Raw genomic sequence first — 19,043 nt, forward strand, 5'->3', positions numbered from 1 at the left:
CAGAAACCCAAATAGTTGAACTACCGCGTAACATTGTCTGGCTACTTTCACAAAAACACCTGCCCCTTCTTATTCAATGATAGATGATGGGATAACTTCGAAATTCGCGACATCAACCTTTCGGAAGGAGTCACAGGAGTACAGGACCTTAATACAAAATTCTTGATCTTGCTGTCATTCAGGTGGAAGATGGGAGGGGTGATAGTCTTGCCATTCTTGTACTAAAAAAAGAAAGGAACTTGCACTTAATTAATCCTGAAATGGCTCTGGAAGTTAGTAGCGGAACCTCAACCTCGCGGGAGGTAAAGTCGAACAATGTTGTTGGGTTGATCTCCATACATGATATTGAAGATAGAATCCAGATTACCAAATGAACTGATCATGTAAATGCGATGTTGACACAAAATAATGGCTCCAACCTGTTCCGCAATCAGAACTTTCTACTTTCTAAGGTAGAGTGGTAGCAATTAGGGAGGCTTGTACTAAGTATACACATGCAGGAACTACAGCTTGTTATAAAGCTCTGAAATGGCAAAGAAGACTGATTCATCCCTTCCTCAACTGTCAAAGATGCTCAATCTTCTTCAAATCCTTGGTTTGACCCTGAGGAAAGTTCTGTTTAGTTAATTTTACCATATATTATTCCTAAATTAGAAACAAAGACATACAGAAGTTATATTCCATCTTCTGGTGTAAAATATAAATGTATTTAGTATAGACCCTGTTGAAGATTAGAGCTGGAGATGTCTGAATGATTTCTGATCTGAAAATGTTATTGAAACAATGATCCATTTTAATGATCATATATATTGAATTACATGGTGTAGGAGTCTTCATTTACATCCTGTAAAAGTAGGAATTACATGACCAAGTCCTTTCAGCTTAACATAAGGTCTATTTTTATGTCGCAAAGTAAAAGAGAGAAAACTAACAGGTCTTAATTAAGAAAACATTTATACAGTGATTATTTAGTGTTGTTTTGCATTTTTTCAATGCAGCGTATTGAATCCATTGCAAGACTTTTTAAGCAGGTCGCTAGAGTTTGCAGTTTCTCCATCCATAATCTGAAGCCATCTCTGCTGAAGACGATCTAGGATACCGTCATCATCCCTGTATAGTTTCATCCGTCAGATAAGATGATAACGCAAACTTGAAATTTCCACAGATTGCTAAGAAAGATGAACTCACCTTACTGGTACAAGTGTTGGAGGATACTGCAAATGTATACGAGGACCCTCATCTAACCCTTCGCATATAATCTCCCCTCTGTCATCTTTATAGCAAATTATACCCGTTGAATGGTCTTCAAAAACCTGTAGTACCCGTCAAATAATGTATCAAATCATTATATGCTATAAACAACGGATCAAGTAGTGAAAGGATAAATGAGAAAGAAGCAAAAGGAGAAAGAAATGCAAATCGAACCTGATCTTTTACGGAGGATCTAATTTGAAGCTTGGTTGCTCTCTTGACAGGACGCAGAGATTTCCTAAGCCTCACCATTCCAAAAACAGGCTGTTTGAGAGAAGAAGCAGATTGGTGAATTACAATATGGGGTGAAAAGGAGCCATTTATGGCTGCCATTGATTCTTTACTAGATCAGAAAAGAGAAGCACAACAGCAAGATGAAACAGTAGAGGGAGAAGCAGCAGAAATGGAAGTATAAGAATGTAACTCAGAAGTGGGGTCTTTTATATTAGAAAACAAGGAACATTAGAAGTTCTAAGTTGAGGCAAATGCAATTCTTAAACTAATTTAATATAAGGTATAATCTTATATTAAGAATGCATTATGATGAAGGAATCATTAATATAATGTCTAATCATAGTCCATTATGTAGAGTAAGAGGGCCCCACATAGCTTATCTTCTAACTGTTGCTGTTTGTGCAGACGAAGTCATTTCATTAGTTGGAGAAGCCACATATTGTCTTCAATCAATTGGCCTAAGCTCCTCTCAAATATGTTTGAAATAAGATGTACTGCTGGTAGCTTTACAGTTTATCTTATCTGATCTGTATATTCTATTCATGTCAACTTTTGGACACATCCCTAACTCTAGTATGAGATAGAATACCTATATAAACAAAAAAACAGAAACCCACAATCACCGTCACAACCACCACCAAATGAACATCCACCACAAGCAAAGTCAAAGGAGAGGGAAAAATACTACATGGAATTAGGAGTACCTAAATAAACGATGTTCCCATTGGTGCATATCGCGCATGTCATGCACGTGCCTGGCAGGGAACACCGGATGTGCACAGATTCAACTAATCTCTTATATTAAACTGATCATAGTGTTGTAAAATAATGGAAAAAGAGTAAAATTAAATATTAAGTTCACCTACTAATTACAAGATGAAGCTGGAACAACTTGACATATATTAAACATAGCTTATCATCAATAATTGAATGGAAATCTCCCCCTTAAGCAAATTGGCATCACGTTAGTTATGAAAAGTCAATCGTCTTATATTGATAATCAGATTCATAAGTGAATGATCCTGGAAATATTTTAGCTACAACGTGTTAATAAATCAGTAGCTTAGTACGATAAGGTATGTGTGGGGGTTCATGAAACAACAATCAGATTTAATACCAATATGTTAAGGTAAACAAGGGAATTCTGGTATCTATTTATTTGAAACAGCCAATTAATGGTTTTGTTTCTTCCCCTAAAAATCAGATTAGTGTGGGGACCATGACAAGGGAAAGGTTTTTGATTGTAAGATACTCCGTATTGATTTCTAGTCTCAGTATGCTCTAATTTTAGGTGTTTAAAATTACTGATAATAGAAATAATAAGATAATATGATTAATATAGTTACTAAAATCGTCAACTTATGACATATTATCCCTATAAAAACTAGACACATAGAAAAATAACATTATTTGAAATTGATATATGGCAAATTATAATTGAACCTAACATCACAAGATAATTGACAAGAAGAGGTATCAGGGATTTTAGAGCAAAAATGGTGAAATTCTCTCTTTTTCTGTTTTAGTTTGACTGGGAGAAGGGGAGGTATTGGGATCATGATATTTGAGAGCGTGATACTTCAGTCAGTGAGTTACCGTTAAATCTAATCAGTGTCATCAGTAGGATGATGATGTGTAATAGTACAGCAGCAGATTTGACAATTGACAAAGGAATCATCTTCAATGTGTGGCATATTTTCATTCAATCTCATTTATTATAACTACGTCAACCATCCAATCCTTATCATTAACAAAATCTACAATTACTTTATGTTAGATTTCCTTATCATGCTTATTCAGGACTATATTTGTATAGAATAAGTCAAATATTTTACAGGAACCAATTATAAAGACTATATGTGTATAAAACTAAGATAGAAATTCTTTCAGAAGGTCAAATTTGGCCTCATCAAACTCTTACATAGGTTTTTTTTTCCTTTTTTTTTTTTTTTTTTTTGACACAAGACGCTTATACAGTAATGCATTATTTAGTATAGCACAAAAGCTTATTTGAGACCAGTCTCGCATGTACTAGTCTGGGGTGCCTTGTTATGGCTGAAGGGTGACTTATTATATCACGTAAGATCGACTTTTTTATGTCGATAAAAGGATGACTTATTGTTGAGGGACTTTTTATATTAGTGAGGGAGATTTGTTATTTTGATTGAGGGGTGACTTGGTGTGTGTCTCATCCATAAATTGGGTAAGGTCATGTCACCCAAGAGGCCACCAGGCCAAGACCATCTAGTAATAAGGAACAAAAACGAGACTTCTTTGAGTCACAAGACACAAGATGATAATATGGGTAGTCAAAGATGCTGATAAAATAGGTTAGGGCTAGATTTCTTTGTTTTTTAATCACCAATAAGCTGATAAGCAGCAAGTCTAAAATATTTAAGGTGAAGAAGAGGAAATTGTAGTTAAGCCTATCTAAGTGTCTTTAACAGTGAACTGAAAATCTTAGACAAAATGTGAAGGAGTGCAACACAAAATGACCAGCATTCTCAATTCATCTTGTCACCAGACCCAAAAGAGCTACTAGATGATTTGTACATTCATAAAAGCAGGTTAAGGGAGGAGTAGCAAACCCCATCATACTGTAACTGCAATCGCAGTAGACGCATTTGCGAAATCAAGACATGAATCTTCTTTTCTTATAGTTCAGTGACAATAACAATAGTAGTTACCTTGGCTGTTACTAATCCACCAGACCAACAAGTAGTGCCAGAATGATTCAGAGAAACTACAAGCTCTCCAAGTCTCCAAGTACAAAGAACTTCCTACAACAAGCACACTTTTATGAGATCATGGTAAAGTTCAGGGCATCAACCTCTAACTGTTCGCAACTCCAAAGATGGGTGAAGGAGTGGAGACCAGACTTATGCACAATGGACCATTACTCGTGTAATATTCTAAGTTTAAAATATCTGAAGGTGTCTAGAGTTTCTGCTGTTTTTCTTTATACCATATTAAGTTGCATTGTTGCATAGATAAACTCTATGCACTACATATACTTCGTATTTCTTAAAAGTTCCAAAACGAACAAAGATAATTCTTCTAGGGAAAAATTAAATCATGAAAATTGAAGTAACCATCGAGGAATAGCAATCTCAGAAAGCAACAATCAATCACGGATACACAACACTGACTGTCTCTAAAAGATCGTTGCCAAAAACACACACACACAAAAAAAAAAAAAAAAAAAAAAGAGGGGGGGGGGGGGGGACCTTATGAAAGATTGTGTGTTCATATTACATTCCCATTTTTTTTAAATGACATCCCAGTGACTTTAGCTACTCATGATAGCAGAACACAGTATAGAATTTCTGTTCATGTTTCATCAAGGCACTTAAGAAACTCGAACATTTAACCAAGATAAAATGAAAAATTAGAGGAAGAAAAAGAAGGCAATTACCTCAATTGGATTAAATTTCTCAAACTGAGAGAAGCAATTAATATGAATTAAAGCCGGTTCCAGCCACAGCGCATTATGAAATCATCATCACAACCAGCTGAAGATGATGTTACAGCTTGGAGCTTTCCTCAAGGCTACTGTGTTTGTTCTAGCCAAATCATTTCTCTCCAAAGTTCACCTCATCTTGTCGAAACCTGTATGAATCTATGAAATTCATTAGTGTATCCATATATATCCACAGAAGTAAAAAAAACGATGAGATGAACAAGAAGGCCACTAGCCAATCGTGATGTTTGTTCACCTTCATGTTTATTTGCATACACATACTCTCAAAAAAGAATCATCATATGTGCAGAGAATGACAGCAGCAAAAATTTATCCATTACTCTGTAAATTATTTCAGTGAGGCATACACAGGCTTCCAGCATAGTATACCTGCCACTGCTGCAGCTAAGTTACGTCAATTTATAGTTCACTAATTCTAACAATCAAATATTCTAGATTCCTGTAAAACATAGATATTCGTCCAAAGCTCTAAGATGTCTGTGAAACTAGTCAGTAACTAAGTTGTTTCTCAATTAAGGGGTCATTAGAGGCAGTTGAAAACACTTACATATGACTTTATACAGGCACATCACCAACTAATACCGGGAATCTTTTCAGTGCATCTAGTCCTCATTATATTTCTAACTTCTGTCGATCCATCCCAGTCACCTGAAGTAGCAAATATTCCAGATAGTTGCACATAAGCACTTGAATTTTCAGGATCAAGATGAATCATCAGCTCTGCAACCTCTCTGCCCAGATTCTTGTTACCATGGGCCACACACCCTCTCAGAATCGAAGACAGCATACTAGCATCTGACTTAAATGGCATTTGTCTAATTAGAGCTGTTGCCTCTTCAAGACAACCGGCTCGAGCCAATAGATCAACCATGCATGAGTAATGCTCATATTCAGGTTCTATGTTATATTCAGATTTCATCATATAAAACCACTTCCTGGCTTCCTCAATAAATCCACAGTGACTGCAAGCAGATAGAAGTACTGTAAAAGTAACAACATTTGGCTGAACTCCAGCATGTCTCATGGAAGCAAACAAGTCTAAAACTTCCATTCCTTGACCATTTGTAGCATACCCCGTTAACATTGAATTCCAAGAAGCTTCATCAAATTTGACCATTTCATCAAATAATTTCCGACCCAAGTTAATGAAACCACACTTACAATAGAAATCAATGAGTGAGGTACAGACAATCAAGTCAGCTTCTAAGCCAACAACAACAGCTCTTGCAAAAACCTGCTCACCAAATCTAAGTGAACTGATGTTAGCACAGGAGCTGATCACACTTGCAAAACTGTATTTGTCCATTGGAATTTCAAGCGCATTCATCTTATAGAAAAGATCTAAAGCTGAAAGGGGACAACTATTCTGACTAAAAGCTGCTAACATTGAATTCCAAGAGATCAAGGATTTATCGTGCATACTGTCAAAGATCTGCTTGGCATCTTGCAATCTTCCACAGTTACAATAGACATTGATCATAGAATTAAGAAGGACAGTATCATGAAAATCAAGCTCATCAAAGAATTTACAAGCATTACTTGGATTTCCGCACTTGGAATACATATCAATAAGGGAACAAGCAACAACAACATCCGTAGAGACCCCAACTTTGCAAGCATGATTGTGTAATTGTCTACCATATTCATGAGCACCACCAATAATCGAGCAAGCATTCAAAACATAAGCAAAAGTAGAGCAGTCTGGCTTATAGTCCTTATTCCTCATCATGTTAAATAAAGCCAAGGCCTCTATAGGTTGATCATTAGCAACATAACCAGAAATCAACGAATTCCAAACCACGACACAAGGATTAGCTATACTGTCAAAAGTTCTTCTAGCATCATCCATTTTACCCACATTTGCATATCCTGTAATCAAAGCAGAAAGTGAAAAGTCATCAGCTTCTTTTGTCAACTTAAAGACATGTTTAGCATTGTCTAATTCACCACACTTGCTATACAAATTAACAATAGAGCTTCCTAAAACCGTATCGAATTCCACTCCATCAATAATGATCCTAGCATGAATTTGCTTCCCACAACCAAGAGCCATCATATCAGTACAAGCACCAACCATTGTTGCCAATACAAAAGGATCTCTCTTCCCTGATTCAGCACCATCAAAGTTCATATCTTTAAACAACCTCAAAGCTTCTGTAAGACACCCACGACGAGCATACCCATGAAGCATCGAATTCCAAGCAATACCATTCTTTCTAGGCATCTCATTAAACACCATCCTAGCTAAACCCAAATTGCCCGATTTCACACACCCAGAAATAACAACATTCCATGAAAAATCATCCCTAAAAGGCATAGAATTGAAAACCTCTAATGACTTATTTATGTTCCCTGACTTCATAAATCCCTCAATAAGGGTGTTCCATGAGAAGCAGTTTCTTTGGGGCATTTCATCGAACACCTTAGATGCATCCCTCATAATACCACAATTTGCATAAACCTGAATAAGACGATTTCCGATACTTAAAACGGAATTAAGAATACCCCTTTTGAGGAAGAGGAGATGAATCTGCTTAACTTGATTAATGGAGTTTTGGCGGCCATTGTAGGACTGTAACAGCTGTGTATAATAGCGCAGGTCATAGTCCATGATTAAGCATCAAAACTAAACACCCAGAAAAATTCTCTCTCTTTCTTCCACCCTCTTTCTCTTAACTCTGTCAGATTGTTGAGAGTTGATAACAGGGAAAAAGCTTGTTCGATTATTTGGCGCCCATTTTCAACAAGTTCTTCTCTTCATTTACAGTATAGAAAAAAATCATAATATCGTTAAGAGCTAGGCACGACCGCACGAACTGGGCCGTGCAAGTCCACATACCGTGTCACCGGGCCATGAGCATGATTTGTATCGATCTTCCATATAAAAAGCCCATGATTAAGTTATTTTGACTATGCACACCACTAATTCACTAAACTTCTATAAATATAAGTAAAATAATTATCGCTGTCATTATTTTCCAAATGACGACCTCTCATATTAAAAGTTTCAGCCAAAACTAATAATGACATTAATCTTTTTTTTTTTTAACATAAATAAAAATTTAAAAATATTTTTTTTAACATAAGTAAAATTTTAAAAATTGTAAATTTTTATACATTTTCCTAAAGATATTAAATTTAATTAGACTAATTATGCAATTTTCTCGTACTAATTTAGTTTATTATAAACATTATCTTTTTTTTTCCTACTCCGTGTATTTTACACAGATTATATGTATTGGAGTTTCCACTCTTTATTAATTTATCAATTTTATTATAATTTGCTTCAATTATTTGTACTACGTACATATTGCACACAAATAAACTAAAAATATTGTTAAAATTGTAAAATAATGTTAAAATCGTAAAATAATGTTAAAAATCGAGCATCGCACGAGCCTAGTCTAGTTAATACATTAAAGTATTAAACTTTGTTCTCGTAAATACTAACTAGTTTAGCTGGTTCAAATTTTGAAGGATGATGTTCAAAATACAAGATTGAATTATGTCTACTCTCTCCGTGTTTTAATAAGTGTTACACTTAGATTTTTTTTTTTACTATTTATAAAGTGATTATTACTTGATTAATATACTAATACTTAAATAAAAATATTATATTAGGAATTCCCTTGTGAGGAGGGCTTCCTAATGTTTTAATTTATCTTACCTTTTCAAAAGATAAATATTAAAAAAAAAATGTTATTGTATAATACTTTGTTAGATTCGTCATATTGTATACTTTAATTAATAATTCTTCTATGATTTTACTAGCATATAAGTAGATACATAAATGGTAAAAATTGTGGCTCGACATGCATGTGTGATCAAAGTGTTAAACTGATTGAACTGAATTGATTGGAGCTGAGCTGAGCTGAGCTGAACTGAAATGAATATTTTATGAGAGAATGAAATTAGGAACTGAACTGAACTTATTGAAGCTGAACTGAAAATAAGCTGAAGAGAACAGGCCTTTATTAAAACACGGAGGGAGTAAGGGCATTACGGATTTATTGAAATAAGCTTAAATGAAATGAACGGGATATTTTATGAGAGAAGGAAATTAGAAACTGAACTGAAAATAAGTTGAATAGAACAAGACCTTTAATAGTGTTGGATGGTAAATTTTACGTTCTCTTCGATTTAATTTCAGTTTAGTTCCTAATTTCTTTCGCTCATAAACAATTCAGTTCAACTCATTTTAGTAAATCAAAACAGGCCCTAAACACATCATATCATATCATATCATATAACTAATATATAAAGCTAAACTTTTAGCCAGGCGACGAGATAGCGACACTTGGCGTTCCAACTTTTCGCCAAGTGTCGTGCCACGTAGGATAGAGTTATATAGAATTCAATTTGTAAGATAAAAAAAATTAATTTAGAATTCTATTTTCAATCAAATTTGGATAGAATTTTAAGATAAAATTGTTAATTTATAGTTTTATTTTCGATAAAGTACCAATATTTCATATGTACAAATTAAATTATAATTTTATTAAAAAAAAATTGTAACACTCCTAAATTATCATATAAATTTATTTTTTGTATCATAGTATTTTTTTGGAGCAAAGGAATTAGCTCAAAATGCACCACATCCATTATTTATAATATATTCTAATCAATTAAAACAACATACTTTACAATCTAATATAATTTTATTACTGTGTGTAGACCTGTCAATCGGGTCGGGTTACGAGTCATTCCGGACAGGGTCATTATTACACGTTACGGGTCAAGAAATGTTTTTCACCAATGTTATTATTATTAGTCATTACATGCCTACTATATAGTTTAAATCATCACAAAAGCACATCAATTCCTAACTTCTTATGTTTTAAAATTTGGCATATAGATGAAAAATTATCTTAAAATTCAATAAACAACCCGGGCATCGCACGGGCACAAAACTAGTAACTAATATATAAAGCTAAACTTTTAGCCAGGCAACGAGACAGTGACACTTGGCGTTCCAACTTTTCGCCAAGTGTCGTGCCACGTAGGATAGAGTTATATAGAACTCAATTTGTAGGATAAAAAAGTTAGTTTAGAATTTTATTTCAATCAAATTTAGATAGAATTTTAGGATAAAATTGTTAATTTAGAGTTTTTATTTCAATCAAATTTAGATAGAATTTTAGGATAAAATTGTTAATTTAGAGTTTTATTTTTGATAAAGTACCAATATTTTTATCATAGAATTTTATTTTTTAATAAAGTACAAATTGAATTATAATTTTATTGAAAAAATAATTAGATTATAACTCTCATAAATTATCATATAATTTATTTTTTGTATCATAATATTTTTCTGGAGCGAAAGAATTGGTTCAAAATGTATCACATCCATTGTTTATAATATATTCTAATCAATTAAAATAATATACTTCACAGTCTAATATAATTTTATTACTGTGTGTAGACCTGTAAATCAGGTCGGGTTACCAGTCATTTTAGGCAGGGTCATTATTTCAGGTTACAGGTCAAGAAAATTTTTTTCACCAATATTATTATTATTATTATTAGTCATTACATGTCTACAAGTTTAAATTCTCACAAAAACACATCAATTTCTAACTAATTTTGTATCAATAATATGTTTTAAATTTTGACATATTGATTAAAAATATATCTTAAAATTCAATAAACAACCCGGGCATCGCACGGGCACAAAACTAGTCTAACCTATAAAGCAAACAAATAGAGGCAATTGAAGCAATTTCTTTTAATTAAGAGTTTGTTCTCTTACGTTGAAATTCAGTTCAGTTTCGTTCAGCTCCTAATTTCCTTCTCTTATAAAATATTCAGTTTAGTTCAGTTCAGCTGAGTTCGGTCAAAGAAAACAGGCCCTAAGTTCAATCCTTGATAGGCTATTAAATTTTCAAAATATCATGATTGATCTCAATATTTTATTAGAAATTTTATTGAGAATCAACAAGGCAAAATGCCAAAGAGAATTATTCGTGACTCGAGATTAGTAGGTGCACAAGTGTGAACTGAAAATTTCAGCATTTGCAATGAAATCATCAACCACCTTAAGCAGAGAGTAAACATTGAAGCCATAAAAAATTGCCAATCAAATTCCATCCAAATTCACCAAATCACTGCTTCCCAATTTTCTAAATTCCACAGAATTCACCAAAACATCATGCTCTAAAGGTGTTTGTCAAAATGTCCAAGAGAACATATACACCGGTAAGCCCTAAAAACTTGGTACACGAATCTATACACAGTTAACTGTACAAGTATTTGTTGAACATGTCACCTACGTCTCTCTAGCACTGTATTTTGCATTACTTTCTCTAGACTATGCAAATGAACTGAGTTGGGTAATGTACAAAATGTAAGTATGCAACTCATAGTCATATGTGCCCATATGCTGCAACTCACAATTCATATTTTATGCATTACTTGTAATACTTTTATAACTAATCGCACCCGTGGTGGAAAATTATGATATTTCAAATAAGACTGTCTCACAATAATTTATTTTGATGCAGGACATGCTAATTGGTAGACATCTTGAATCTACATCATTGTAGGATTGAGTAGGAATTTGTCAAGGCTAGGTAATGTATATTGTCTAACTTGTGCAATCGATTTATCCCTAATTGGCTTAATATTTGTCCCACTTTCTTTTACAATTTATTCATTTAAATTTGCTTCATAATAAGAATAATCACTCACATGTACTCTGTAAAAGATTACAACATATTATCACACCCACCACATTCAATCTCACCATTTTTTGTTTCTCATCTACTCCTCTAATTAAAACTTAGAATTGTGAAATTGGAATTGGACCCGATGGTTCCGATTCTGGGTAATAATTTAAGGACCCGATTGCAACCGGTTCCAATTCCAATTCTCAATTTTTTGGAACCGAAACCAGTTGACAATAACCCAACATATATTAAACTAAATATATTTGAAATAAAACATAAAAACAAGTTGAATGTAACTAATTAGTAAAATAAAAATAATTAATATTATGATTTGTATTATATTTTAATGTTTATGTATATAAGTGGGTACCGGATCCGGAACCGATACCTCGTGGAACCAATTCCAATTCTTAAATTTTAGGACCTGGGTGTACTAGCTCCAAATTTTAGGGCCCGGTCCTAACCAATTCCAGGTCCGGATCCTAAAATTTTGACCGGGTTCCCGGTTTGTTCACCCCTAGATATGAGTCATATGACAATGTGCTAGAGTAGGGAAAGAGGATATAGGCCATGCTAAAAGGAGAAGGCTACAACAATAAAAGAGGCCTAGGATTTATGGCATGGTCCAACCTTACTCATGACAAGCAAGGAGATCCTGTATAGTTTTGGTCTGCCCTTGTGACGAAGTTTTATTTGTCATTTGTGTGAATAATTTTTAACCATAGAGTGAAGGTGAATTTTTGCTGTGTTGTAGTGCTATATTTGACTCGTTGTATAAATTGCTTAAAATGAAGTACTAGATTTCCTACATAACATTTACAACCTAAGAGGTTAAGACGGTATAGATTGAAGGTAATTATAATTCTCGAGAGTTAATACATATAGTACGAAGTACTCTGTATGTTTTCGGAAGTGCATTTTCGAGGACATATGGAGTAGTTTAGAAGCATAAAAGAACATTTTGGGCAGATGGGAAAATGGAGAGTCCACTTTCTTGCAAAACTCTGAGCTTCTTTCACCTATATATGATGTGTCTTCTTCTAAGGTACTCCATAGAAGAAGCAAAATTAGAGATTACAATTGCATTAGTACAATCAATCATCATTCAAAATTAATACCACATTACAAGTATAAACAATGTTCCCTCAAAAGAGTAAACAAATCATTAATACAATATAAAATCATTTACTAAGTACAATTTCAAGAAGTACACTCTTTTCTTCATCCTTTGTCATTACTCATGGGTTACTTTTCCCTCTTTCCAAAGTACCCTATTCTTTTCACAAAACACACATTTATGATATGATTAACAAGTACCTAAACTATTTTTGTCTATATCTCCTAATCTTCCTTCCTTTTCTCTCTCTATTGACTGTCATGCACAAACCAAAGGACTAACATTTCACTGTTACATTGTTTTGGGCAAGAGAAGCCAGAAAGAAAGAGGTGGTCCAATTATCACTACAATAGGAAAGGTAAAAGCCCCATTTTATAAGAAGAAACACATCATTCTACTGCATCACTGAACTACCCTCATCAGTATTTCTTTGGGTGGTCAAATACCTCCCTAGTCCCCACAACAAGGACCTAGTCCGCTAAGTTGGGCCGGGTTGTTCCGTGTAAGGTTTTAATCAATCCCGTAAGACACTTCTCCTTAAATACTCCGTAGCGAGTATAATACAAGTCCAAGAGTATTATTCATTTGTTACTACTATTTTCATCTCCAAAGAATCACAACAAAAAAAATGGATCTCACAACCCCAAAATACTATCAGCCCACACCTATATTTGCACCATCCCAAATGGTAAGAAAAACCAAGTTAAACTCAAATGTTTGTTCTTTTCTGGGTTTACCTCATTCTTTACTATTTCTTTTTAACATCATTTGTTTTTCACTCATGATTTATTGATTTTACTCAAGTTAGTCTGAAAAAGTTCAAATTTTTTCAATGCAGGAATCAGAAGGAAAAACAAAGACAAACCCATTTGCTGAAGCATTATTAAACAGTAATAATAATGCAGTAGACCCAATTTGCAAGCTTAATCTGAAAGAAACATCAGATTTTGTGAAGTCATTACCAATGAATACTAGCAATGGGACTCAATCAGCTCAAAGAAGAAGAGATTATATAATTGGAAATTCAATGCCAAGAAAAATGGAGGCACCTTCAACACCAGGAAGACCTATTTTTAGCTTCAGTGTTGCAAGAAAACGTGTTCCTTCTAAGTGGGATGATGCTGAAAAATGGCTTTTCAATGGCGGTAGCGGAGGTGGTTCTTGCCATGAATCCCCTGCTCATCATGCTTTCAATCCTCATAATAATAATCATAATCATAATAATATTCATGGAAATAGTATGATTATGAAGCAAAATGAGGTGGGTTCAAATTCAAAGGCAATATTAAATGAAATAATTGCAGAAAAATTCAGGGTAATTGAGGAAGAAAAGATTACAAAAGAGACAGTGCCAAAGTTTATTAATTGTTCTGCTTCTGCTGCTGCTACTTCTATGGAGGACCACCATTATTATCAGAAGCAACAACAACAGCAACAGCAATTGAGTTCAGCTATCACTTTCAATGGGGTCATAATTCCTGCTGATTTGCCTCTAAAAGGTATGTCATTTTTCTTTAGTTTGAACTTTTTGGGTACTTTTAAACCATTATCATTTCCCTCCCTTTAATTCACTTTTTGTGCTCCATTATGAATGCTTCATAATTTAAACACCCATTTTCCAGAATTCAGGGAACTTTTCTTGCTGACTATTGTAGAAGTTGATGATTCTGCTCAATTTCTGATGGGTTGTGTTAATAATTTTGTTATTTGTTCCTTTTTTCATCCTAAGAAACAATTTGGATCGAATGTTGTTATGAAACTGAACATGCAGATTAATTTACAAGAGATGAAGTTATTAATCACAATTTTTATTGTTCATATAATCCAAAAAGGTAATTAAAAAAAAAAGGATTTTTCTTGTAATTTGAACATTAATCTGCAATAAAATTGTGATTTTGTCAATATTTTAATCCCCATTTTTGATATATTGATTTTGTTGTTGGTTTTTCAATCTATTTCTTGATAATTTTGACAGCAAAACTGTTGTAAAAAATGCAGACAAATTTACAGATGAAATGAGTCCTTATGTCACCAATTTCAAATACTCAGAGCCTACACAAGAGGCATTTTTGTTCAAAAGTCACAAACTTGACAATAATAAGGCTATGACAGATGCATGTACAGAAGTGATCCCATATCAAGAGGTGAAACACAGAGATTTTGGCACTGAAATGACTCCTTTAGGCAGCTCCACAACCTCGAGGTGTCCCACACCCTTCAAGAGCACCTCGCCCATCCGGCACAATACTCCGGCTAGCCGTTCCGGTCCACTAGCATTGATGGACCAACCCACCAGCACAATTAGCATGGCTCAATTACAAGAGTGCCACCTTGCCAAGCTCCAAATTGGGTCAGCCCAATTTGATTCGGTTACGACTAATTGGAGCACCAAAGAAGAAGAGGAAGAGGAGATATCCAAGAGCTTAAGGCATTTTGAAATTGGGAGGAGGAGTGTTTCTGTTTCTGAATCCAGAGCATGTGCTTGGGAAGAAGAGGAAAAGACTAAATTTTGTCTTAGGTGAGTTAAAATAATTATATTAACGAGTAACAAGTTTTGATTCTAAATTGATTTGTTACTATTGTTTATTGAAATTGGATGAATTGGGTTTTGTAAGGTACCAAAGAGAAGAGGCCAAAATTCAAGCATGGTTAAATCTTCAAAATGCCAAAGCAGAAGCTCAATCGAGGAAATTAGAGGTACTATTTTTTGTCCCTTAATCTGTGGCATTGTTTTTGTTTTAAGCTGAAACTTGAAGGGTCTTCCTTGTACCAAGAGATATTCCTATAACGCTCTTAAAGCACCCCAGAATTACTAGAAGTTCAATATTTGTAGTTATGCATCTGTTATCCAGTAATTAGAAAATAGGTTTGAACCATAGTCTTAAATAATACGGAATACAAAGTACTTTACTTTCAGTTAGAGCATATCAAAGTCTGGAAGCAGATTATATATATGCATTCATGCATTTTGTTAGGAAACAGGTTTATGCCTGTTGCTGGAGTAATTTTCTGAAAGATGTCGCATAGGTGACTAAAATGCTGGCCGTTTATAGTGTTTTTAACAAACAAATACCCATGTGAATTACAATTGCAATGCCCGGTCCTAAGTCATGGGATCGGGGAAAGAATGACAGATACATAAAGCAATGGCTCGTCATCTTGTCTATTGCTTCGAGTTTGTTGTTTAGCACCATAATTTAGGTCTTAAAACTAGGAGATTATTTAAAATACTGTAAGTTTAAGTGTAGCTTTGTGTGAGTGCTAATAAACAAACACCAAATCCCAAGTATTAGTTAAGTTGATGTATTATTTTGACTGCGATTTAGTTTGAAGACTGTGTTTTAAGGTGTTTTCTTTTTTTAATTTTATTGAGCATGCATTATCCATCTCGAGCCAAGCACAGCATGTAAACAATATCCTTCCTCATAAAATAAAATTCTCATCCTTTTTAAAATTGGTTTCTTTGTTGCTTTTTCTTCCTAAGTACCTTCCAAAATCCAACTATACTTTACATTAAATTGGTCCTTCAAAAACATACTTTAACTCTAAGCAATAGAAGTCATGCAACTATGAATACTTTAACTTGGGACCTTCCATGTTAAGAGTCTAAAGACAGCTGTTTTTATATTGTAAGTTGTGTACTCCCATGTGAGGTAGTTCTTGTATCGATTGAATATATATACTACTACGTGTATGGAGGATTTAGTTATTTTAAAAAAAAAGCTCGAATTATCAAGCACAAGTGCTACAAATAGAAATTTAGAAGACATGTTTTGACCATACTATTCTAGGAGTGAAAAAGAACTTATATATCCTGCTTGTGAATCATTTGAGTTTGGCATGATCAAAGCTTGATTTCCACTCAACTAAAAAAACTTGTTATTAGACTCATATATGATATACGTGCAGTGACTTCAATAAAGAAAATAATTAACGACTTGTGACTTGACTATAAAATTTGAAAATACTCGTGGTGAAACTCTTAAAACATTAGCAAGTATTAGAAATCAGAATATGGTAACTTGAAAGTTTTTCTATTGATCAGAGCATGCACATTATTTGATCTTAATTTGCTTGAGCTCAAGTTGAGCTTAGCTTTATGTTTTTGAGCTCAACAACTTGAGTACAAGTCTAGGTTGCTTAGAGCCGAGCTGAGCTACCCCAAACTTGAGCTCCTTGGCTCGCTATCATGACTACTCTTAATTATCTGGCCGGAACCTTATTATTGATTGTTATTTTAGTCAATAGTCATTCTATCCCAAAACATATTTCTCACTTCATATTCCCTCTCTTAGTTTATGCATGTTATTAAAATTGCTTTTTCTCCTTAACTACTTTATATTCAACTATTCAAGTAATTCATGAAACATGTTTGTATGGCAACAAATAAACAGGTGAAAATACAGAAAATGAGGTCGGATTTAGAAGAGAAATTGATGAGAAGAATGGCAATAGTTCATCGAAAAGCCGAGGAATGGAGAATAGCTGCCCAGCTTGAGCACTCTGAGCAAACAAGGAAAGCCAGTGAACGAGCCCAGAAGCTGATATTGAGCCACCACCACCATAATTCTCATCTCTCTCCGCATATTGTATCATGTGGCTGCTTCCCTTGTACTTCTAATTAGTAGTCATAATAATAACAACCAACATTCATAAAAAAATGAAAATTTTTAGTTTATTTACATTATTAGCTCCAACACCTATTCACAATACTCCGTAGATGTCTTTCCCTAATACGAGTACAAATTTTTTTTTTCTCTATATACTAGTACAAATTTTTAGTATATAGTAAGGACGATCCTAACAAGATTACAAGTTAAGTTTCTCACCAACTATACCAAACTTGACTACATATATTGAAGAATTTCAGTATTGATAAATTTTATTAGTAATAACACACTCAGCTATTCAAATTAGTTAATCATAAGATTTTTGTATTTGACAAAAATAGCAAATAAACTATTGTTCTAGGAAATCAGACTTGAATAAAATTAGTAATTGTCACAAATCATTTAGACGTAATATCAGGGTTCAAAAATTCACAACATCATTCTTACCAATTCCTAGCTTCTAGCTACTATTTGGGGGATCCGTACTTTTACTAGACTCATACTTGTATTAAATTTTTGGGATAATACAATAGTCAAGTTACATCAGTATTACAGACTTTGTTAGCCTGAAAATCAGCTGATATAGTACGTTATTGTTTCACATGTCACGGAATCACAAGAACAATGTTCTTTTGAACATTTTAATTTAAGAGATTTAAGGACTAATCTGCATGGAAATAAATAATTTGTCAGAATTTGAAAATTTAAGAGAAAGAACATACTTTGTGATTTTAAAAGTGAGAGAAAAATATAAAGAGATTTTCATTACATATATACTATGAGTATTAACATCTTTAACACTTTACTCATATTAAACTAAATTGACATCAATATATTTGAAGAATAAAGCCCTGTTTTTCTGAGATGTGCTCTGCTGAGCTTTGTTCTACACTGCTCTGCAATGTGTTGGAAGCTCAGTTATACTCTGTTCAGAAGCTCAAACAAACAAGGACTTTTTCTTACCAATTACATTCACTTAGAGCCTGTTCTCTTCAACTTATTTTCAGTTCAGTTCAGCTCTTATAAAATATTTAGTTCAGTTCAGTTATTATCTTAATTTCCTTCTCTTATAAAATATTTAGTTCAGTTCACTTCAATTAATCAGAACAGGCCCTTACTCAAGATAAGAACAAGTATATCCGGGGTACTCCAATATCAATAATTGTAGGCTTGTAGCCTTGTAGGTAATAGACATGATGTGCTATAAAGGCATAGACTACATCGTTGCACAGAGGTTATTGTGAACATTGGGAATTGCAACGTCAATTAAAAGAGAAATAAGAAAGCGATATAACAAGCAAAGTGAAAGTAGTACAAGATTCAAGACCTAATTTTCGAACAGAATTCACCCCAAATAATTCTCAAATCTCAAAACAAGAGGTCAATATTTCATGAACATTTGTTGTAAACTTATAATGAGACAAATGTGCTAAAACCCCCTTTTGCTTCCTCTGTTTTTTACTCATTAACTTCATTCAATTTGACTTTTACATTATTCATATATAATTATTATATATTTTTTTTCCTTTTGTAATATATAAACGATGACAAACAAATTCAATAAATCATAAATTCATAACAAATATTGTTATATTAATCATCTCAAAAATATACAAGTATTAATTTGTAATCGAGGATACTAACAGTAAAGTTTCATTGACAGACGTAAATAAAGAATAAAGAAA

The 19,043-nt window shown here is 33.5% G+C and overlaps 2 protein-coding genes and 1 pseudogene across 2 annotated transcripts; 1 reads left to right on the plus strand and 2 right to left on the minus strand.

The window, feature by feature from the left end:
• Positions 1 to 623: 623 nt before the first annotated feature.
• On the minus strand, positions 624 to 1,713 carry LOC145624353 (uncharacterized). The gene is made up of 3 exons (XM_081677369.1): positions 1,426 to 1,713; positions 1,189 to 1,313; positions 624 to 1,110 (listed from the first exon to the last, which is right to left on the minus strand). Exons 1-3 carry the CDS (start codon positions 1,582 to 1,584, stop codon positions 990 to 992), a joined length of 405 nt encoding a protein of 134 aa, XP_081533495.1. The 5' UTR covers positions 1,585 to 1,713; the 3' UTR covers positions 624 to 989.
• A 3,808-nt stretch (positions 1,714 to 5,521) lies between these two features.
• Positions 5,522 to 7,757, minus strand: LOC145618109 (putative pentatricopeptide repeat-containing protein At1g77010, mitochondrial pseudogene; annotated as a pseudogene).
• Positions 7,758 to 13,787: 6,030 nt separating this feature from the next.
• LOC145625455 (uncharacterized) lies at positions 13,788 to 17,415 on the plus strand. The gene is made up of 4 exons (XM_081678492.1): positions 13,788 to 14,247; positions 14,747 to 15,266; positions 15,364 to 15,445; positions 17,143 to 17,415. The coding sequence occupies exons 1-4, from the start codon at positions 13,788 to 13,790 to the stop codon at positions 17,371 to 17,373; spliced, it is 1,293 nt and encodes a 430-aa protein (XP_081534618.1). The 3' UTR covers positions 17,374 to 17,415.
• Positions 17,416 to 19,043: the final 1,628 nt, after the last annotated feature.

Source organism: Chenopodium album, chromosome 3, assembly GCF_948465745.1.
Source record: "Chenopodium album chromosome 3, dcCheAlbu1.1, whole genome shotgun sequence".
NCBI lineage: Eukaryota > Viridiplantae > Streptophyta > Magnoliopsida > Caryophyllales > Amaranthaceae > Chenopodium > Chenopodium album.

Excerpts from the sequence above, each read along its gene's own strand:
- LOC145624353 (XM_081677369.1), bottom strand. The coding sequence starts at position 1,584 with ATGGCAGCCATAAATGGCTCCTTTTCACCCCATATTGTAATTCACCAA. Across the intron at positions 1,314-1,425 it reads GATCCTCCGTAAAAGATCAG|GTTTTTGAAGACCATTCAAC; the intron begins GTTCGATTTGCA and ends CGGGTACTACAG. Across the intron at positions 1,111-1,188 it reads CCAACACTTGTACCAGTAAG|GGATGATGACGGTATCCTAG; the intron begins GTGAGTTCATCT and ends GAAACTATACAG.
- LOC145625455 (XM_081678492.1), top strand. The coding sequence starts at position 13,788 with ATGGAGGCACCTTCAACACCAGGAAGACCTATTTTTAGCTTCAGTGTT. Across the intron at positions 14,248-14,746 it reads TGCTGATTTGCCTCTAAAAG|ACAAATTTACAGATGAAATG; the intron begins GTATGTCATTTT and ends TAAAAAATGCAG. Across the intron at positions 15,267-15,363 it reads AAGACTAAATTTTGTCTTAG|GTACCAAAGAGAAGAGGCCA; the intron begins GTGAGTTAAAAT and ends GGGTTTTGTAAG.